Here is a 22,207-nt window from a genome sequence, read left to right on the forward strand (position 1 = left end):
CAGGAAGGGACCGGAGAAAGTTTCCATCCAACAAAAATGTCTGTAAGCTATTAAAGAAGATGTAAGAATTACAGAGGATGCATAAATCTTGTATCTTTATTATCAACATACAAGTTTCATAAGTAAAGGTCATATACCTAGAAAATTGATTACTTTTTCTAAGATGCTAAGGGCAGAGCCTACGGGAATAAAGGGCCAAAGAGACTATATCAGAGATAAGTTTCTTAATCTTTTATTGAAAACAGAAATTATGACCAATTTTCCCAACTTGGAGAGGCATAAATGGGAACAACATGAGCTAACCGCACTGTGAACCAGCCCAAATACCCACCCTTCTGTGTTATTTCTTCAAATTAACTTCTACGTCTTAGAACTCCATCTAACTCAGTAAGTATGAGTAACTCCCTCCCCCATGTTAAGACACACTCATCCATCGGGATCATCAGTTCTAAACGAGGGTATTTTAATTTTTTACAAGATGTTGAGCATAAGCACTAAGAACTGAATTCTCCACACAGCACGCCACACCGCCTAATCCCCCAACCGGGGGCCAAGGCTCACATGACCACCGTAACAAGTTATCTAACCACATGCGGTAGCAGCCTGGTGCAGGTTCCCCGGGTTTCCAGCAGGTGCTCCCCACCCCACAGTGGGGTTGGAAGTACATACTTGTGCATGGCTCCAACGGCTGCTGGGACTGCCCTCAGGGCGTTGCAGGACACGTTCAGCTCCGCCAGGGTCGGGATACTGCAGACTGCAAGTGGGAATTCCCCTAAGTGATTATTGGAAAGGTTAAGACTCTTCAACTTGGTGAACCTATTACAATAAAACAAAGAAAGAAGAGAGACATGTCACAGATACCTAAGATCATGTACGTTTAGCCCAACCTAAGAGATGAGCTAGCTCGACTCCCTCATTGAGCTGAGGAGGAAATGAAGCCCTCAGAGGTTGAGGGAGCAAGCAGTGAACGGGAATGCACATCCTCTGCCTCAAAGGCCAGTTTTACCTAAAACGTGAGCACATATATTAAAAACAGACTTGGCACTCTAAGACAAGGTTTGATGTTTGAGAAGGTGAAATCTTCAGGGCGTTTTCAGCTGTGGCTCAATTCATTGAATTAATGCACACATGCAAGGTCCAGCCAGGGAGGAAAGAGACAGGCAGACCTGAGAAGCTAGCTGGCCCTTCTGGATTCTGCATTGAAATTTCTGCTTTACTGCTCTCAAACCACAAAATGAAATAACAAAAACGTAACCATTTATCAAAATGACACAGTCTCAAAGGAACCAGGACTCTGGCGTTCCAAATTTAAGAACCAATTACCACTGCTCAGTCTCACTACAGCACTGCTTCTGCTGGCCCCGTGCTCTTGCTTGGAAAGCTCTGGTGTTCCACTCAGCCTTTCCTCGCAGGGCCTCTTTCTAGCTCCTCCAACCTTCCTCTCCTTTACTGGCTTCTTTCTTCTTCAGCGCCTCTTCCTCACCAGAAACAGAAGTGGTCCTTACAGATACTCTGTCAGTTTCATTTTCTCAGCATCATCTTCCTTGGAAACCTATTTCCTGCTACATGAACAATTCTCTCACTCCTGTCACACGCCATCTCCTCTTCTGAGTACCCAACATTTGCAGCCCCAAGCTGAATTTCCCATCTTTATCCCAAACCATCACTTCCTCCTGTTCTATTTTTGTTAATGCACTTTTATTTTCTCAGTTGCCCAAGCAACTAAAACAACTAAAGAAAGTGTTTAATTTTTACTTCTCTGTACACTCTTACATTTGGCCCACTGCTGATCTCTACACCATTTCACCATTTCTATTAGATGAAAATCGGTTCAGTGATAGCATGATGCTTATTCTTTTAAGAACTGCCCAAACCTAACACTGGGCAGTATGTGCTCTGCCTAGGACACATACACACATCCTAAAGATAACTCCAATTAAACCCAATTAGCACATTAAAGAAATGATGATGTGATCTACTTGTTAAATTTTACAATAAAAAAAGTAAAGCTTTATTCTAAATAGATAAATAAAAGTTTATTTTAAACAGAGAGTTGACAATGTACCTACTTGACAAGCTGAAGGTATTACCCTGATTTCTTTTAATAACAGCTGTTTTCTTGGTTGGCAGAGTATAGCTCTCATAGTATTTTTAATTGGAAAAAAAAAGAATTACTGCTAAATATGAATGACTCTTTCTTTCTTTTTTTTTTCTTTCTTTCTTTCTTTCTTTTTTTTGAGGGGTTTTTGCCATAGGGCATGTACGCTTGCCAGAAAGAGAGAGACGGAAAGCGAGAAATCACCCCCCAGTGGGGATGGCCACACCGCAATCCTTCTTCTCCATTCTCCTCTCAGGATCTTGGGCATGCACACACACGCTCCCAGAGTGAGTTTAAGCCACCAGGTCCGGGGCTCGAACCAAGGTTGAGTACATGGGAATCCAGCAACATAGCCACTACACCAACTGCTGGTCCCTGAATGACCATTTTTAAATGGTCTGGTTTTGTGTATTATTAAAATTAACTCTGGGGCTAAGCAGAGGCACAGTGGTAGAACATGATGTCTGGTGAAGCTCATTCGCTTGGAACATTCTATATTTGTGTCTGGAGACCTCCCTGAGTATGCCAGGCAGACATGTGCCCATGACTTGGGGTTGGCTTTAGCTAGGGGTGAATCATGGCGTCAAGACCCTCTGAAGGGTATGTAGCACTCTTTATGGAATAAATATATAAACAATTTTCAAAAATTAATTTCATTTTTTTCTTTTGACTTTTTCTCTTTTTAAGAGATATTTTTGCTATAGGGCACGTGCGCTTGCTGAAGAGAGAGCAACAGAGAAACAGAAAGCGAGAAAACACCCCCCGGGAGGATGGCCATGCCACAATCCCTTCTCCTCCATCCCCCTCTCGAGATTTTGGGCACATGCTCCTGGTGAGTTTTAAGCCACCGGGTCCAGGAGAGTCTAGTGATGTAACCATTTTGCCACCTGCTGGTCCCTCTTTTGACTTTTTCTAACGTGCGTGATAGAAAACATAAAATTACTTACATGGCTCACGTTTTATTTTCACTGGAAATGTACTCTCCATACTCAGAGTAGGTGGGACTCTCGATTTCCCTACCCCATAACACCGACTCTGGTTCCGAGCTTGTGCGAGCTCCTTCTGTGGCTCCATCCTCCTACCTGTGTGTGTGCACTCTCAGGCCCTCCCTGCCACACCCACCTGGACGTGTGGGCTGCCACACCACACCCCTCAAGGTGAGCAAGGGGAATGGAGATGGGAAGAGAGAGCTATGGGCCGCTGGCCCAGCTCGGCCCACACTGCCATGCTCAGTGTAGATCCAAGCAACCTGAGGATCTAAACTTGCATCTATGCTCTCGGACTTTATAAATGTGTATTTGACAAGGTAGGAGGAGAGAACATATTTAACAGGTGTTAGCTTGATTATAACTTAAATATTCCAATAAATAGTGAGTGGATCTCCATTTATACTCCTAGACCTATACATTTTAAGACCTGGTTTTGATTTATAACCAGGCTCAAATTCTGGGGCCTTGTCACCATATTCCCCACCCCTGGCATTCCTCCTTGTGTGGCCAATCCCTCATACTCCTCTCGGAGAAGAACGCAGTGTTCTGCAGAGACTTGTTTACCAAATAAAGCATGGATCATTTCGAGAGTCCAAGTTCTTGATCAGAAAATATGGACCGATGTTAAAACTCCTCTAGCCTCCTTAGAGTTCCACTTCTTCATTACAGCTATGGAAAACAGTCAGATTACAGGCACCTGCAGATCCAAAACTTCTTCTGGCAGAAAACAGAAGGAAGGTCTACATAGAATTCACTTCCTTAAAAGGGGTGAAAGAGACACCTAGAGACCCTTCCTCAATATCTCTTCATTTAAAAAGAATGAGGAGGAGAGAGTAAGGGGACAGCGTTCTGTTAGGGAAGTAAAGCCCAGTAACCCCGGTGTGTCCATAAAAAAATAGACTCTTATTTCTACCATGCTAATAGGTAAGCTAGATATATTAGGAAATGTGCACAGAACTAGATTTTAAAATGAAACTAGCTGATGGGAGTTGAGGGGACTCAAAGAAAACAGCACCTGATGAACTACTGGGTCATCAGAAAAGTCAGGACGCATTTCTCTGTTTTCTATGTAAAGATGTACCATGACTTTCCTAACACCCTAATATTTAAGTATCTTTCCTATAAGCTCATATTTGGGTTCTACCATTCATTATATTCACTCAGGCTACAGATATTTCCTCCTAGAAGTTCAATACAGGCTAAGTACAAGAAAATCAGAGAATCACACAATTTTTTTTTAAGGTTTTTGCCATAGGGTGTGTGTACTTGCTGAAGAGAGACAGAGAGAAACAGAGAGAAGGAAAGTGAGAAATCACTCCTCAGGAAAATGGCCACATCACAATCCCTTCTCGTCCTGAGATTTTGGGCACGCACACATGTGCCCAACATGATTTTTTCAAGCCACGTCAGGATGTGAACTGTGATTGGCCGTGTGGGAGTACAATGCCTTAACTGCCATGCTACCTGCTGGCTCCAGAGCATCACAGAATTTAAGATTAGTAGTAGAAACATTTCATGATAATTATTAATAATTACAGTGGTCAGTTTGGTATTAACAAAGGATGATTCTATTTGATGCTTTAGAAAAAAAAAGGATTAGAGACCCAGGGTTTGCAATTTTCCTTAAATAATTATTTAATTAATTATCATTATTATTTTAAAATTTGCTATAGAGCATATGTGCTCGCCAGAGAGAGAAAGAGAGAGAGAGAGAAAGCAAGCTGCCAAGTCCAGGATTCAAACCATGGTCAGCCATGTGGGAGTCCAGCATCTTAACCACCATGCAACCTACTGGCCACAAGGTTTGATTTTTAAAAAAACATTTCTGACACATATATATATATACACACACATATATACACATACATACACAGTGCTAAGGGTACAGAAATTACCTAAAGTGGATGCTATGGTCAGAATGCTTTGTTCCTACAAAATACTTATGTTGGGGAACCAGCAGTTAGCGTAATGGCTATGTCGCTGGACTCCCACGTAGGCAACTGCGGTTCGCGTCCCAGACCCAGTGGCTTAGAACTCACACCAGGCGCATGTGCGTGCGTGCCCAAGATCCCGAGAGGAGAATGGATGAGAAGGGATTGCAGCGTGACCATCCCCCTGGGGGGTGATTTCTTGCTTTCTGTCTCTATGTCTCTCTCTGTCTGTCTGGCGAGCACATGTGCCCTATAGCGAAAACCTCTCAAAAAGAAAAAAAAAAATACTTATGTTGAAACTTAATTCCCACTGTGATAACATTAAGAGACAGGGCCTTTAGGAGATGGTTAGATAAATAAGATTAGTGCCCTCGTAAAAGAGGCTGAAGGAAGATGCTCTGCTCCTTCTACCAAGTGAGAACACAGAGAAAACATCATCTTTGAAGCAGATGGTGAACTGTCACCAGACACTAAGTATGCTGACACCTTGCTTAGGCCTCATGCCCTCTGTGAGCAATACATTTCTGGAGTTTACAGATAACTAGTCTAAGGTATTTTGTTGTAGTAGCTAGAATGGACTGAAACACTGCATATGTCTTCCTTATTTTTCAAGAGTTTTCAAAAACAGAGATAAGAAGGAGCCTTTAAAGCCATTTCTTTTACTTTCTCAAGCATGTAGCTAAAGAAATCAGGCTCAGAGAAGTTGTAGGACTGCTGCATTTATAACACGAACTACTGGCTTTCGACGTCATCACTAGTTCTCATCTCTTCTTTTTAAAATGTTGCTAGAAGGAGAGAAAGTAAGAGCGGGAGTGAGAAAGAGTCCCCTGTAGAGGATGGTCAAGTCACATCCCTTCTGCATTTCTCCTTCTGGGATTTTGGGCACCTATACACATACACCTGGTGTGTTTTTCAAGCTGTCAGGTCTGAGACTCACTGCGTGGTAGGCCATGTGGCATCCAGCACCTTAACTACCATGCCACCAGGTGGACTCTTCTTTCATGACATCTTATTAGCAAATTTAATGTAAACATATCTCTCACTCATAACTGTAAGCTGCGGGTTGGAGTAGCGCATGGAGAACACTATCTTTTCATTCTCCCTATTGAGGGTAAGAATACCGGCAAACAAACGAGGTCAGTGAATACACGTATGTATACATTCTAAGCAATTCAAACACAACCCAGTGCTCCTGCACTACCCAACAACCTGAAAAGTGCCTTCACTTTCCAGAGCAAGCAGCACGCTTTAAGGAAAGAAGTATCATTCGTATCCATCCATTCTACAATAGAGCTCAGAGTAGGGAAAAGAAGTCAAGTGAACATTTATGCAGAACATAACAGAGTCATCGCAGTCATTAAAATGACGTTCCACAGGGGACGAGCAGTTAGCGTAATGGCTATGTCACTGGACTCCCACGTACTCATCCGCGGTTAGAGTCCCAGGCCCAGTGGCTTAAACTCACGGCAGGCGCGCATGCCCAAGATCCCAAGAGGAGAATGGAGAAGGGATGCCGCGTGGTCATCGTCCCTGAGGGGTGATTTCTCGCTTTCTGTCTGTCTCTGTCTTTCTGGCGAGCACATGCGCCCTATAGCAAAAACCTCTAGGAAAAAGAAAATGAAGTTCCATCACACAGAGCTACTGTGGTATTCAGTTTAGCAAATGGCAGTGGGCGTTGTGGGAGTTTCGCCTCAGGTCTGACTTTCTCAGAAAGCTCCAAGTCATACTTTTGTTTTTCAAAACGAAGAGTCACAGAAAAGTCAACTGAATACACTTGGCTACCTACAGCAAGAGAAAACTGTAATTGTAGCGAGCCCTGAATCCCTTTCAGACTGGGTATCTGAGGTCCCATATAACAAAGGGCACGATTGTGTGGCAAGGTGGGGCCTTGAAGTAATAGAAGGACAAAAGTGGAGGCAGGGAAAAGAAGGCAGAATGGAGCTGGTAATATCACCACTCTGCCGACTAATGACATGTTAAAAATCTGCACCTCCAGAATTCTGCATTTCCATCATCAAACCAAAGTACAGTAACAGCAAGCGTCTAGACACCGAATGTGCTACACCCTCCCGGATATGAGCTGTTCACATTTTCTTACCTTTCCCTGCCTTTCTCCAACTTCACAGCTTTAACTAACTCCGAGCGAAGCGAGAATACACCTACCTTAGAAGTGCTAAGGGAACAGAGCCATCAGTAGCTTGTTCCTCTAATTTCCCTTCTGTCTACAAGAGCATAACAAATAAACCCGTAACTGTAAAAACTTCGTTTCATTGGATTTTTTCCTCAGCTACAAAATTTTAAGGGAAAATCTCCCAAGCTAATTATTGGGTCTTCAGAAAAGTCATGACACATTTTTGCATAAAAAACCAGAAACTACATGACTTTTCCAATGACCCAATGTTTACCTCTATAAAAGGGAAGACTGCTTGGGCTCTTAAATTAATCACAGGAGTTAAAAATGCACCAGATTTTCCCGCACCCAACTTCCTCACCTTTATGAGGTAAATAAAGTGGGTTTTAACACAGCTAACCACCATTCTACAAGCTTATTTCATTGTGTCCTCCAAAAAAACTACTTGGGAACAAGTGCTTCTTAGAAAATGAAGTGGAGCCATTTTTATCCAAGAGCAAGAAAGAAGAAAGCCGATGTTCTGAAGAGTGCTGAGAGAGAAACGAGCACACGGCGCTGCCAGTCCTCACGCGCTTTCCCTCCCACACTTGTCTCGCCATGACCATAAAACAAGCCGAATCCTTCTCCTTTCCTTAGCATTTGTTCACTGAACCCACCCGTGTTCAACAATGTATGTACAAAGTTCTTTGTGCATCTGAGTTACTGGAACAGCTATACGTAATTGTATATATTTAGGAAATAAAACCACATAAAAGTCAGGATGACTATTTGAAGATACAATATTAAGTAGCTTGAGATATATGTAAGTCAGTAATTTTCTTTCCATGAACTAAGGATATACATGCTATTTTTAGAAAACTTGACAGTAACAGTATGATGAAAGCGGCTCTATTTTTAAACATATTCCAAATGCACTTAAAATGAATGTCACGGATGCCATCCAGGAAGGAAACACCATACTTGCTTTACTCAATGAGTCTAGAGACAGAGAAAAACCAATATTATTTTCTTGAATTATTATCCACCACAAGTGGGTCAATTTATATAAAGATTCCCTAGGTGAATGGATTTCTGCTTCAGAGTTACAGCCCGTGTTTAACTTGTTTTCTCCCTGTTGGGTAACACACTAATACATTTGGGAAATTGTTAGCTTCAGTATTGAGTAATGAGGAAGCTGCTCAAAGGCCGGAGGTGTAAGTCTAGCTCCGGGCAGAGTGAAAAGCAGGATTCCTATGGCTTAGAATCCACTCTGGTGGAGGGCTACAGGCTGGCAGCACCTTCTCTGAGTCTCGCTATACTTGCTTTTAAGAGAAAGATAGCTTTTTTTTTTTTTGGAGAGATTTTCACTGTAGGGCGCGTGTGCTCGCCAGACAGACAGAGAGAGACAGAGAGACAGAAAGCGAGAAATCACCCCCCAGGGGGGATGGTCACGCCGCAATCCCTTCTCCTCCATTCTCCTCTCGGGATCTTGGGCACGCACGGACACGCGCCCGGCGTGAGTTTTAAGCCACCGGGTCCGGGACACGAACCGCGGTCGACTACGTGGGAGTCCAGCGACATAGCCATTACGCTAACTGCTGGTTCCCAAGAAAGATAGCTTTTATGTGATTACCAAAACAACGCATGATCATTCAAACAAGTCAAACCATAGAAGCCTATAAAGAAAATGTTAGCGGTCTCTTCTGCTTCCTGCCAAATTCCATCCTCCCAGAAGGCCAGTTCAATAGTTGGGTGTACACCCTTTCAAAGCTCTTCCTCCTTACAAAATACATACTTGCACAAATAGCAGACAGCTACATCCCTACTGTGTTAATGTGATTACAGAACATACTTTTTCCTACAATTGGTTTTCTCATGTAATATAAACAAATCATCTTTCTGACTCAGTACATAAAAACTGAACTCAATCTTTTTGACAGCTACATAATACAGAGCATGAATGTACCACAATTTATTCCACTCCACTGACTGACATTAGGAGTACTTGCCTTTTTTTTTTTCTTCCTTTGCTCTTACAATTCTGCAAGAAACAACCCAGTCATATATCTGTGCATCAACGGTTTTATTTTATAGCATTGTGAGTATCTAACATCTAATCCATGATGCTGAAATCTAAGATTTTTCACTGATTCGCATGGTGGCCTAAGTTGACTTGAACTGATGTGAATATTTGTTTGTTCTCTAGAGGGAATATGAACACGTTTGCTAATGGGGTTCTGCCCCAAACCCTGCTGACGGTATTGCATAACATATGGTATACGTGCTGCGTTACCTTTATGTAATCTGAAATCAGAAACACTAATGTAGTCCCAAGCACTTTGGATAAAGGACTGTGGACCTATACTTTTAATACAGTATTATATTTAAAAGTGTAACTGCAATTATATTATAGTTATGTACACAGTTATATTATGTAACTATATTTAAAAGTGTTACTTTTAATACAGAATTAGAGTATAGTATAGTACTATATTTAAAAATGTCACTGATGGAGGCCAGTGGATGGTGTGGTGGTTAAGGCGCTTGACACTCCCACATGGCAGACCATGGTTTGAGTCCCGGACCTGCTGGCTTTCTTTCTCTCTCTCTCTGTGAGTGTGTGTGTGTGTGTGTGTGTGTGTGTGTGTGTGTCTCAATCTGATTAAATTAAAAATAAATGAATAAATGAAACCAAATAAAAAATAATTCTTTCTTTTTTTTGGAGACTTTTTTGCTATAGGGCACATGCACTCACCAGAAAGACAGAGAGAGACAGAGACAGAAAGCAAGAAATCACCCCCTCCGCCCCCCCAAGAGGGATGGCCATGCCGTAATCCCTTCTCCATTCCACTCTCGGGATCTTGGGCACGCACGCACACATGCCTGGTGCGAGTTTAAGCCACCAGGTCTGGGACTTGAACCACGGTTGACTACGTGGGAATCCAGCGACATAGCCATTACGCTAACTGCTGTTCCCAATAAAAGATAATTCTTTAAAAAAAACTGTAACCGAAGAACCCAAGAATATATACATTTAAATTTAAAACATACCACAAAATTATAAAATAAGCTGTAGAAATTTGTACTCCCAAATAGCTATGTAGGAAAAGGTCCCTTTTCACATGCTACCTTCACTAGTATTTAATGTTAGCATCCCTTCCTTCCATTGTCGTTTATCTGATGGGCAAAAACTGGTATCAGCTTATTTCAATTTGTATTTTTCAATGAAATTGAGCTTTTTGTGAAGGTAGGAATGGTATTGGCTATGTTATTTAAAATACACATTCATAGGCTTTGCTCATTTTTCTGTAGGGTATGCAGCCTCTACGGTAGGGACTCCCGGAAGATGATCTGCCATACGCTGCCATATGCTGAAAACATTCCCTCCCAGTCTACTGCTCAGTTTTTCCCCACTCTGTTAGTGGTGACTTTTGCCACACACTAATTTTTAATTTCTATTTGCTCAGATTTGGCCATCTTTTTCTTTATGAAGCCTATATTGTTTTTACCTTGCTATATCTCAAAGTGGTATATATGCTACCTTACATTTTCCTCTACTATTCATATATTTTATTTTTACATTTGGATCTTAATCCCATCCATTTACTATCTATTCAATTAAAGTAAAATTTACACACTTGGGGAAGGAAACAAAGAAAGAAAGCTCAGTGCTATTCAAACAAGACAGACAAAGAGAAAAGCTTAGTACATTTATATCTTCTTTCTCTCTTCCTATTTCCCAGAGAATTTAAAAACCAAATACTTGGTGTAGTTTTTCTCAAGATCCAAACATGTGGATCGGAGCAGGCAAAGTGCTTCAGTGTGACAGAGTAACTTCTTTCTCTTTTTTTAAAGGAAGAACCAATCTGGGGAAGGTATCAAAAGATTTTTAGTTTATTTATTTCTTCCATGACCAAGAGAAATAGAGAAAGAAACAGCACGCCCAATAGGGCTGCAACACCATGGTCCACTCCCAACTTTTAGCCAGCCCCAGACTGTGGGTACACACACACCTGGCATAAGCAGGGAGTTCTCCACATCTCCCCAGTGGGACTGCCTCACAGGGCATCATGTTTCACCCACTGCACCACCGCCCAGCTCCAAGAGACTTTTTAAAATGTGTGTTGAATACACTTGCCCTTAAGATACAATAGTAATGTATAGGATGGGACCAGCAGGTGGCGCGGTGGTTAAGGGCGCTGGACTCCCACATGGTCAACCGTGGTTTGAGTCCTAGATTTGGTGGCTTGCTTCCTCAATTTCTCTCTCCCTCTCAGGTCAAATTAAAATAAATTAAGTTAAATAAAATAATTCCTTTTTTTAAAAAAACGGATACAATAGTTACTTATACAAATTAAAAAGGGCCAATCTGTTGGCAATTTCCTTATCTTCTACGCACTTCTAATTCCAGAGTACGGTGGTTAATTGGCTTGTGAATTTGGTTCTACAGGCATATTTAATATTTCTGCCTCCGGCCAGGTATGCTATAAGGCTACCTGCATATGATATCATAGTCATGCATGAAAGCAAAACAATCTGCAAAGAATTATGAGGCTCTCTCTCCTGGACGCAAAAGGAAAGAAAGAATACCTTTTGTCCCAGGTTCCTCTTGGACTTATCTGAGGTTGTGCTGGCATGAGGAACACTTGATTCATTGGGCCTGCTTCACTGCTGGGAACACCTCCTCTTCCGAAGGCATGACTCAACTCCTTTTGGCTCTCTCACTGTTCTCCACACCCCCAAGCTTTGTTGCCCTGTACTTGAACTCCCATCTCGTCTCGGTTTTTTGGTGCAGTGCTTTTCCTGCCATCCCTTTACGGCTTCTGAAATGTGTCCACATGAACTTACGTACACACCCCGGCTTCACGGGCCCTGCCCTCTGCCAGTCTTGCTCCCAGGGAGTACCTGACATCTTCTAGGAGGCTCAGCAGCGTGCGAATGCTGAGCCGAAATAAGCAGAAACTGCCCTCTCTGAATCTAATCATCATAAACGACCCTTGGTACAAGCAAAGTAAGAATATCACCTTCTCAGATGACTAGAAAACAAAAATAAAGACCTGTATAGTATATGTAAATAAAAATAAAAACCCATAGCCACAAACATTTCAATCACCATTTTCTTAAAAATTGCCACAGATGTTAAAATCAAAATAAGTATGCCAAAGCTAAAAGTTAGACTTCATTTTTCCCAAGTAATCATCAGAGAACGCTGCAGTACTGGCAATAGTTACAGTGGACATATTAATAGAAAGGCAAATTAACGCATTCCCTAAAGAAAGTTTCATTTTAATCCTCCTTTTAAAATCATTCAAGCAAGGGTTACTTTACTAGGTAAGTAGCCAGGCTCGAGGCTCAGCTAACCCAATGGATACCGTAGTGAACAAGACAGAGCGCCTTCCCACAGACAGGGCTGGGGCAGCGAAGGTGAGGGTGCAGAGGGCAAACTACCGTGAGTCCAGCAAGTACATGATATAGAAAACCACTCCAGGACCAGTAGATGGCATGGTGGTTAAGGCGCTGGACTCCATGTGGCTGACTATGTGGTTCTGTGGCTTGAGAAACATACAGGCAATGAGAGAGTGTGGGCCCAAATCCTGAGAGGAGAATGGAGGAGAAAGGATTGCAGTGTGGCCATTCTTTTTGGTGGGTGATTTCTTACTCCCCCCCCACCCCCCCGTCTCTCTCCAGTGACCACACATGACCCATAGCAAGAGGGAAAAAAAAAAAAAAAAGAAAGGAGAAACCACTCCAAATCATAAATAGCTATTACGTGGGAAAAGCAGTTGCTAGGTCTACTAACTAGCTTGTGTCTCTGTACTAACAAAATTCATGAAAATGATGAGTTATAAGTAGCATAAATTAGTCATTTTCCAATTCATTTTAAAACTGGCAATGCAGCCAGTCTTCTGTATCTGTAAGTTCCACATCTACAGATTCAGCCAGCCCGTAGATTTAAAATGTTACGTTCCTGTGGATATGCAGTATGTAGTTTAGGCCTATGATGGTTACGTCTACACTGAACATGTACAGACATTTTTTCTTGAAATGATTCCCTAAACAATGTAGTATAAGAATTATTTCATAGTATTTATACTGTGTTAGTGTTGCAAGCAATCTAGAGATGAGTTAAAGTAAGTGGGAGAGTATGTGTAGGCTGTATGCAAATCCTATACCATTTGATATAATCCATTTGATATAACAGACTTCAGCATCTGTGGATTTTGGTAGCAGGAGGTCCTGGAACCAAGACCCTCTGGATATCAAGGGGTGACTGTGTAAGAATCAAAAGACAAACAGAAATATATTATCATATACACTTAAAAATATCTCTCTTAGAGACCAGAAGATGGCATAATGGTTACATCACTAGACTCCCACGTAGTTGACTGCAGTTCGAATTCTGGGCCTGGCAGCTTAAAACTCACGCTGGGCATGTGTGCGTGCATGCCCCAAATCCCAAAAGGAGAATGGAGGAGAAGGGATTGCATTGTAGTCAACCCCCTAGGGGGGTGATTTCTTGCTTTCTCGCTCACTGTCTCTCCAGTGAGCTCATGTGCCCTATAGCAAAAATCTGTCTAAAAAGTATATATCATGTACATACACACACACTTTTCTCACCAACAGATCTTCCCACAGTTTGCTAATTCAAACACCAATCCTAATCAAGAACTCTTTAATATTAAACATAATATTGGTAGGACAAATAAACATGTAAAATTTCTGTAAAAAGCAGAAAATAGATCGCTATTTCCACTCCTCAGAGAACAGATCCGCAAAGTATACTTGGATAAAATCCCAGTTCAGTCACACAAGGACATATACAAAAATGAAAACCAGACAGCTTCATATCAAGGATATCAGATTTATCAAAAGGAATGAGAAAGCGAGCATAAGCAAAAACAGAGAATAATTATGTCATGAAAACATGCTTAGACATGAGTAGCTTTTAAGCCCCATATCACAAAAAGATCAAGAATATCTGATAGTTAAATAGACCCACCCCCCCTATATGTGTGTGTGTGTGTGTGTGTGTATGTGTGTGTGTATGTGTGAGTGTGTGTATATATAAACACCTAAAAGCTGAATAGATATAATAAAAGTCTCATGCTAGGACTGATCCATTCATACACTAAACATTCACCAAGTTCTCACTATAGGCACAAAAGTGTTAGAAATACACAAACAAGAATTAGACATGTTTTTTTGCCCCCCAGGAACCTGTAGCAGTTTGAACACAAAACTGCTATAATATACTGTGGAAATTGAAGACTTACTGGAAAAAAAATTTATGCATATTTACAGAAGAGAAAACTCACTTTACTTTCATCTAAGCGAAATGAACAAGATTTAATATGCAGATGGAGACTGGAAGAACGTGGACGAACACAAGAACATTGTGACTGTTTCTCAAACTTCAGCAGCATTGCTAAAATACAGATTTCTAGGCCCCTCCAGTATAGGCTGATTCAGCAAGTCTGAGATGAAAAACAGGTAACTCCATTTCTAGTAACTGTATCACGTGACTCAGAGGTGGGCATCTCCTGAACGGTACTTTGAGAAACACTGGAGGGCAAAATGACATGGCGTGCTTGGGAAACATGACACAGGCCAAGCCGTGAAGGAGGAAGAACCCCTGCAGTTGTGGTAAAGGATGCTCACAGCCTAATCCCAGGGCATCCTGAGGTGAAGATACTGGTATTTACTTACGGACATGCTCGGGACTAGGTGAAATAACCCTCCCTAGGACACACGGATTTGGGCATCACATAAATCAGATACCGCCTCTCCTTCCTTTGTTCAACCTACCCCCCACACAGGCACAGAACACACACTGTATGGGGTCAGAGCGTGCATTGTGGTGGGAAGTTCAAAATGGAGTGAAAGAACACCTCTTTGGAGAGTGACTTTCCTTAAGGTCTACTCGTTAACTCTAAGTTCAAAAAGACATCACCAGGGATAGCTCTACTGTCATCAGCCTGAACCACGCAGGGGAAATAACAACATATAACCCCTCCCATTCAAAACTCCATGACTTTGGAGCAGGGTGACATCAAAATTACAGTCACTGAGCAAATCCAGAAACTCTTGGGGTCTTTAATTTTCTTTCTTTCTTTTTTTTTTTGGAGAGGTTTTTGCTCACCAGACAGACAGAGAGAGACAGAGAGACAGAAAGCGAGAAATCACCCCCCAGGGGGGATGGCCACGCCGCAATCCCTTCTCCTCCAGTCTCCTCTCGGGATCTTGGGCACGCACGCACACGAGCCCGGCATGAGTTTTAAGCCACCGGGTCCGGGACGCAAACCACGGTCGACTACGTGGGAGTCCAGCGACATAGCCATTATGCTAACTGCTGGTCCCAGGAGTCTTTAATTTTCAAAAGTTACATATGTGTATTGCTGGAATGAGCTCCAGTGTTAGAAGTGTTTGGTTCACATGACACAGAGGGGAGAGAGAGAAAGAGGAACATTACAGGTCTGAATCAGGGCTGCACACTGACAATCGAAGAAAAATTTCAGAAGTCACCAGTAATGACGTTAACCATGTTCCCAAGACCCAAGTTATGGTGACACTTCACTATCAATAACCCCAAGGTAAGTTTCTGCTGGCCTTCTCACTTCATGCTTATCAACGATCCCTAAGAACTACACAGAGTGGAAAGTGGATTATGACTCAAAATGGCAAACATCTCCAAATACTGCATTAAGGATTAAACTCTTGCAGTTAACTGAAAGTTTAGAGAATACAGCCAAGAGCTCAATTAAAACCACAGAGGATGACACTGAGCAGAATACAATAGCTGAACTGGGATCAAGCTACGGCTTGAAAAAATAGCTCCTCCCCACCCTTCTTTATTTAAGTGGGGGAAAAAAGTTTAAGAACATCTTAAATGATCCCAAGAAGCCAATAGGGCAAACTGTAATTCAATACAGCCTGCTGGTAAATAAATCTTTTGTTTCTTTTTGAGCTCCCTCTTCAAAATGTGCTATGTGAGGGAGGAAGAAAATGGGCTATTATTGCCAGAAATGAGGTTGGCCGCAGCAGCCACAGAGAGGACCAAAGAGGACACAATCTCAGAGCCCAAGCACCACGTAAAGGCTTTCCTTTGATCAAAGGAAGGGGAGAAAAATGGGAATCATGTGAAATGGAAAGCTTCCCAAGAGGATCAAAATTCCATTTGAAAAGCAAAAAGGGCTGTGTAAGAAAGGAATCTCCAGTGTCAGAACAGTTAACTGAAAAAAGGACATTCCATACATTCTACGAAATTCCTTAAGATTTGGCAAGCCGCACCAACCCCAGTAGTGGAAATTCCTTCCCAAGGTTATCTCTGTTCCTGAGCAGCACTGAGCTGTTTTCCTTTTCAGCTGCACCCTTCTTAGGCAGTTAGCAGTGTGTTTGCCGTAACGTTTTTATGTACAGCTGAGCATCTTCAAAGAAGCTGAAACTGGTTTTAAGTACTGTAGTCTAAATCTGACAGATGAACTGCAAAAACATTTTAGTATGCCACTCCCTATTCTACCATGTTCATGAATTATCACTATTTCCATTGAATGGAGTTTTCAAGAATAACCCATACAAACTAAAATTGTTTTCATTAAAAACCTGGCAAAGTGCACGTTTGCTAAGGATAAGTAATTAACATTAATAACTGTGGACCCCTAGAATGCCAAAATCCCCCAAAAGAACAGAGTAGGAAATAAGGTCATCTCTCTTCCACTCTATGGGGATTAAACCTGGAGAAATGTGAGCTTTCTAAGAAGGAAGGTAGTTGATAAATGCCAAGCATAATTATGAGTTTCTCATTGCTCCTTTCTCCGTAACTTACTTTCTATTACACCCACATTCTTGCACATCCAACTCCACTTCCTTCCGTCTCCCCCACTGTTCTCTCAATTGAGAAAGCATACCTTATTATCCCTCTCCTTTTCAGCTAAAACAAGTTCCCATTTAATCTGAACTCAAACCACTTCTTTCCTCTAAATCTGTCACTGGCTCTCTCTTTGACCCAAAGAGAATCTTCACCTAATTTCAGGTGACATCATATTCATTTATACCACTGTCTCCAAGACACAGACACACACTCTTGGTGTTTTGAAATTGATCTCTAAGTGCCATGTAACATAATGGGAATGATCAATAATCATTCTAAACGACTGCTTTCTCTCCTTGTCACCTTGAACACTAAGCACACATGATTAAGGTATATGTATCTCCCTGGACTGAATATGGGGCAGAGGAAGACCTGTCCCTACCCTGAAGGGTTTTTATAAATAGATGGCCATTTTAGAATTCTTAAGATGTTTATTACAAAAGATAAGTATAAAGGAAGCCAAGAATTCAGAAGAGGAAATGTCATGTGGAATTGGGTAGTAACCAAAAGCATAAGGGAACAAAAGTCATGACAGATAAGCTCTGAAGAGTGAGTGGGATTCACAGCGCGAGCCTGCGTTTGGCCAAGGGAAGGACGACAGGGGCGGTGCCCCATTACTGTAAGGTGAGTGGCGACAGGACGCCAGGTTTGTTTAGAGACTGGTGAACAGACCCGGAAATTTTTAAGAAAAACCAATATCATACTATTAGGCTGTCTGGAAAGTCATGCCATATTTTTCTTTTTTTTTTTTTTTTTTCCTAAGCTTCATGACTTCATTACAATCCGCTGGTTTAAAACTCATGTCCTGGGACTGGCAGATGGCCTAATAGTTACATTGCTAGACTCCCACATAGTTGACTGCAGTTCGAGTCCTGGACCTGGCAGCTTAAAACTCATGCCAGGCGCGTGTGCATGCGTGCTCGAGATCCTGAGAGGAGAATGAAGGAGAAGGGATTGAGGCATGGCACCTGCCCCAGGGGGTGATTTCTCGCTTTCTGTCTCTCTGGCAAGCACATGTGCCCTATAGCAAAAATCTCTCCCTGAAAACAAAACAAAAAAGCAACTCATGTAAAGAAAACCTTTCTTAAAAATGCCTCCCTATGCAATGTTTTTATACATCTTTACATTCACCACAATGCTCATCTCATCACACACATACTACCTTTTCGTCATACCTTCAAACAGAGAAATGTCATGATAAATCACCAGTCTCATCGCCTTTTACAAATTGCCACAGATAACTTTTGCAAATAAGTGGGGTATGGTTAATATATGATTGAACAAATGAAGACTACTTTCATCACCATTCATTATGTACTCACTCACTTACGGGGCATGTATTTAACAATATACTTAAAGCAACAGTAATGACCTCTGAGGGAGGTCCTGCGGAATCCAAAGAGGATCTGAGCAAATAAGACAAACATGAAAAATGGTTAAGTAGCACAGGTGACAGAGTCAGTTCTGTTCTTTCAGTATCTGCACTGTAAATTGCTCAGGCAAAACTGAAACGTAACATCAAATGTTGAAAAGTTTAGGCACTACTGCAGTTCCTATGCATTGTGATTTATTTACAAACACTAGCTATTAAAACTGTGTTAAAATGGGGACCAGCAGGTGGCATGGTGGTTAAGGCACTGGACACTCCCACATGGCCAACCAGGGTTCAAGTCCTGATTCTGGTGGCTTGCTTTCTCACTTCCTCTCTCTCTCATTCTTATCCTCTGTCTCTCTGGTCAAATTAAAAAATAAATGAATAAATAAAATAAAATAAATAATTATTAAAAAAAACTCTGCTAAAGTACTAAGGGACAACCTAAAATAATAATAAAATTTGGTATCTAAAGGAGAATGCTAAAGGTAAATGAAAAACTAATGGTACGCTTTGTTTTACACCTATGGTAAAAATCACAATAATTCTACAGACACATATGACTTATCAAGTAATTGAAAACACCAACTTCTACCCAACTAAAACTAGTACTCTCCTTATTAAAGCAATTTCATGCCTAAAACCAGCAAGGACTGCTAGCTGTGCTATTGTGTTTCTCTGTAACAATTTACCTACAAATAGCAAGAGGTGGAAAGTAGATCTACCTGTGTTATTAAATGATGGAAGTAGTAATCACCAACATCAAGAACAACTGAAACGGTCAGTTAGTACTTATAAAGTAGTTATTTTATTTTACAGTTTTTCTAATTTCCAACACAAAAATTAAGTAACTTCAGTGCACTGCAATTTACCATCAATTTGTCAAATGCTTATTAAAACACCGACTTATCTCTCATGTGGTAGACAGAGGGGATCAGTAACTGATAAACTTCCCGATTTCCAAGAACAAAGCTACCAGAAACATGCGCACATTAACTTTTACTATGGAACTTGACTTTCGGCTCATTCTCTACACTGCTCTTCCAAAATACTACGGAGTATCACTGCAAAAGAACCCTTTCAGTGTTCCAGCATCTCTTACGGGGACTGCGGGTTCCGCTTTGACATCAAAATCAATGTGAGATTAGGATACTTGGAAAACAGCAGGTGCAAAAAGACTGCTCTGACCTCCCTTTTTCTTCCTGAACGTAAGAGAGAAAACTCTCACGTGAAACCTGCCCTCACTCACTATACCACCAGCAAAGAAAGGTTCTTATCACTGGAACAGAGAATGGAGGCTGAGAGAACTCTGTATGAAAAGACATTGTTACAATAACTCAGTGTCTGGTCTCCCTGTATATTTCGGTTACTTTCCTACAAGTGCACCTCTCTCTCTTTCAAAAACGTTTATTTATGGGAACCAGCAGTTAGCGTAATGGCTATGTCGCTGGACTCCCACGTAGTCGACTGCAGTTCGTGTCCCAGACCCGGTGGCTTAAAACTCACGCCGGGCGCGTGTGCGTGCGTGCCCAAGATCCCGAGAGGAGAATGGAGGAGAAGGGATTGCGGCGTGACCATTCCCCCTGGGGGGTGATTTCTCGCTTTCTGTCTCTATGTCTCTCTCTGTCTGTCTGGCAAGCGCACGCACCCTACAGTGAAAATCTCCCCCCACCCAAAAAAAAAATAAAAAACGTGTACTTATTTCTTCCATGAGAGAGAGAAAAGGCACACCCCCTAACCCATCCCCAGCCTCAGTCGGCCTAGACCACAGGCAAATATGTTCTTGGCATGCTCAGGGAGGTCCCAGGACACAAACCTAAGACCTTTCTCGTGTGGGTCCAGTTGCATTACCACTGTGCCACCACTTGGCCCCATAACTGCCTTTCTTTGTTCAAACCAGTATATGAGCTCCTCAGGTTTACTGCTTCTTTGGGTCTTCATTTTCCAGTGGGAAAGCACATGTATATGCATGTATGTTTTATGGCTATTAATCTATTTTATGTCAGTTTAATTTTCAGGCCCAGCTGGAGACTCCAAACATTACAGGTAAAGCTTTGTCTCCGCTATACTTAACAAACTCTTGATCCTTCAATGACCAACCCATGAAACTTTACTAAGTGCTAAATTAATGTTAAAAAATGATCAATTTTAAAGCTAAATTTATCACTATGGTAAGATAATCGACAATATAATTTAGTGCAAATAAATTCACACTGCTTTACTACCATTTTAAAATTGAGACATGGGGGGACCAGCAGGTGGCGTGGTGATTAAGGCGCTGGACACTACCACATGGCCAACCAGAGTTCGAGTTCCAGACCTGGTGGCTTGCTTTCTCACTTTCCCTCTCTTTCTCTCTCTGTGTGTCTCTTTCTGGACAAATTAAAAAAAAAAAACAAACTGAGACATGGGAAGAAAAGTTAATATTCCTTGCATTTATTAAACCAGCAAAAAGTTGTCCTCTTCACTGATTCTGCAAAGAAATGTTGTATTTTGTTAAAAACCATTCACCATTGTAAATAATCTTAGTATGACAATCATCTGGGTCATCTAAATGGAGATATAGTTTATCATAAGTGACGTTATATCTGCTAATAAAATAGAGGTTAACTAATGAATTACAGTTATTAGTGACATACATAATCAGAAAAGAACAAAAATTATTCTAATGCTTGTCTCTGTTCTATATTTTGGAAAACTAACTTGAAAAGCTCGAATGCCAATAGTGGAAAGCCAAACAGTGGTACTTCCAAAAATAATGTTTTCCCTCTGAAATTGCTGACCTGTGTGTGTGCACGTATCAGCACACCGTCTGTCCAGATTTAGAATCCTGGTGCAAATAAAAATTTAAATGTTCTGTGAAAATAACTCACCTGTTTAAGGTGAAAATTTGCAATAGAGAGAGAAAAAAAAAATGACAAGCTATGTGCTTAAGATAAATAGTTTCAGAACACCTATCTGAGAACACCTGTTATAACCGCATTTTTCTTAAAGTTTCTCCCTGGATATTTGCCCTAACACTGCAATCCAAAAAATTAATTCCTTGAGACTTAAGTAAAAACATAAAAACAAATTACCCTTTGGTACTGCTCTAACATGTTCTCTGCAAAACATGCATTAGAGAGCTATTTGTAAAATTACTTAAACACATAAATAGAAATAAGCAATAAAATGTAAGGCATATCTCACAACCACCGCACTAATTGTAGGAAAATAAAAAGCTAAATACAGGAGTCAGCAGATGGCATGGTGGTTAAGGTACTAGACCCCCACATGGTGGACCATGGTTCGAGTCCAAGACCTGGAGACCTGCTTTTTCACTTTCTTTCTCTCTTTCTCCCTCTCCTTCTCTGGTGAATTAAAATAATAGTAATAGTAATAATAATAATAAATGAAATAATTTTTTAAAGGTAAATACATGGTTTCTATTAAATATGACTTTCTTAAATATATCATTTCAATTTCTGACATTCATACGTGAGGCGTGTGTGTACTTATAAACTACTTAGAAACTGTGTGCTAAGACCTGCCTCAGGGACTGCAGGTGATGCAGAGGTTAAGGCACCTGGAACCCACATGGCCCACTGTGCAATTTGAGTTCCAGACCAGATGGCTTGAAAAACACAACAGGCCTGTGTGCGTGCAAGTTCAAGATCTCAAGAGGAGAAAGGAAGAGCACGGACTGTGGCACGGCAGTTCTCCCTGAGGGAGTACTTTCTCATTCCCCCCAAGTCTCTCCCCGGTGAGTCCACATACCCTAGCAAATTAGAAAGAAAAATGTCTGCCTTGCATAAAGGGGTGGGGAACAAACACCTCCTAATGCCGTGTGTTATAAAATA

The 22,207-nt window shown here is 41.4% G+C and overlaps 1 protein-coding gene across 1 annotated transcript in view; it reads right to left on the reverse strand.

The window, feature by feature from the left end:
• Positions 1 to 22,207, reverse strand: part of PHLPP1 (PH domain and leucine rich repeat protein phosphatase 1) — a gene marked incomplete at its 5' end in the record, with an annotated part of 251,315 nt that overhangs the window by 70,090 nt on the left and 159,018 nt on the right. Inside the window, 2 exons of the mRNA XM_006141843.2 lie at positions 2 to 47; positions 670 to 816. Coding sequence (XP_006141905.1) covers positions 2 to 47; positions 670 to 816 — 193 coding nt within the window. The remainder of the gene's footprint in view (position 1; positions 48 to 669; positions 817 to 22,207) is intronic.

This window comes from Tupaia chinensis, unplaced genomic scaffold, assembly GCF_000334495.1.
Source record: "Tupaia chinensis unplaced genomic scaffold, TupChi_1.0 Scaffold000065_1, whole genome shotgun sequence".
Classification (NCBI taxonomy): domain Eukaryota; kingdom Metazoa; phylum Chordata; class Mammalia; order Scandentia; family Tupaiidae; genus Tupaia; species Tupaia belangeri.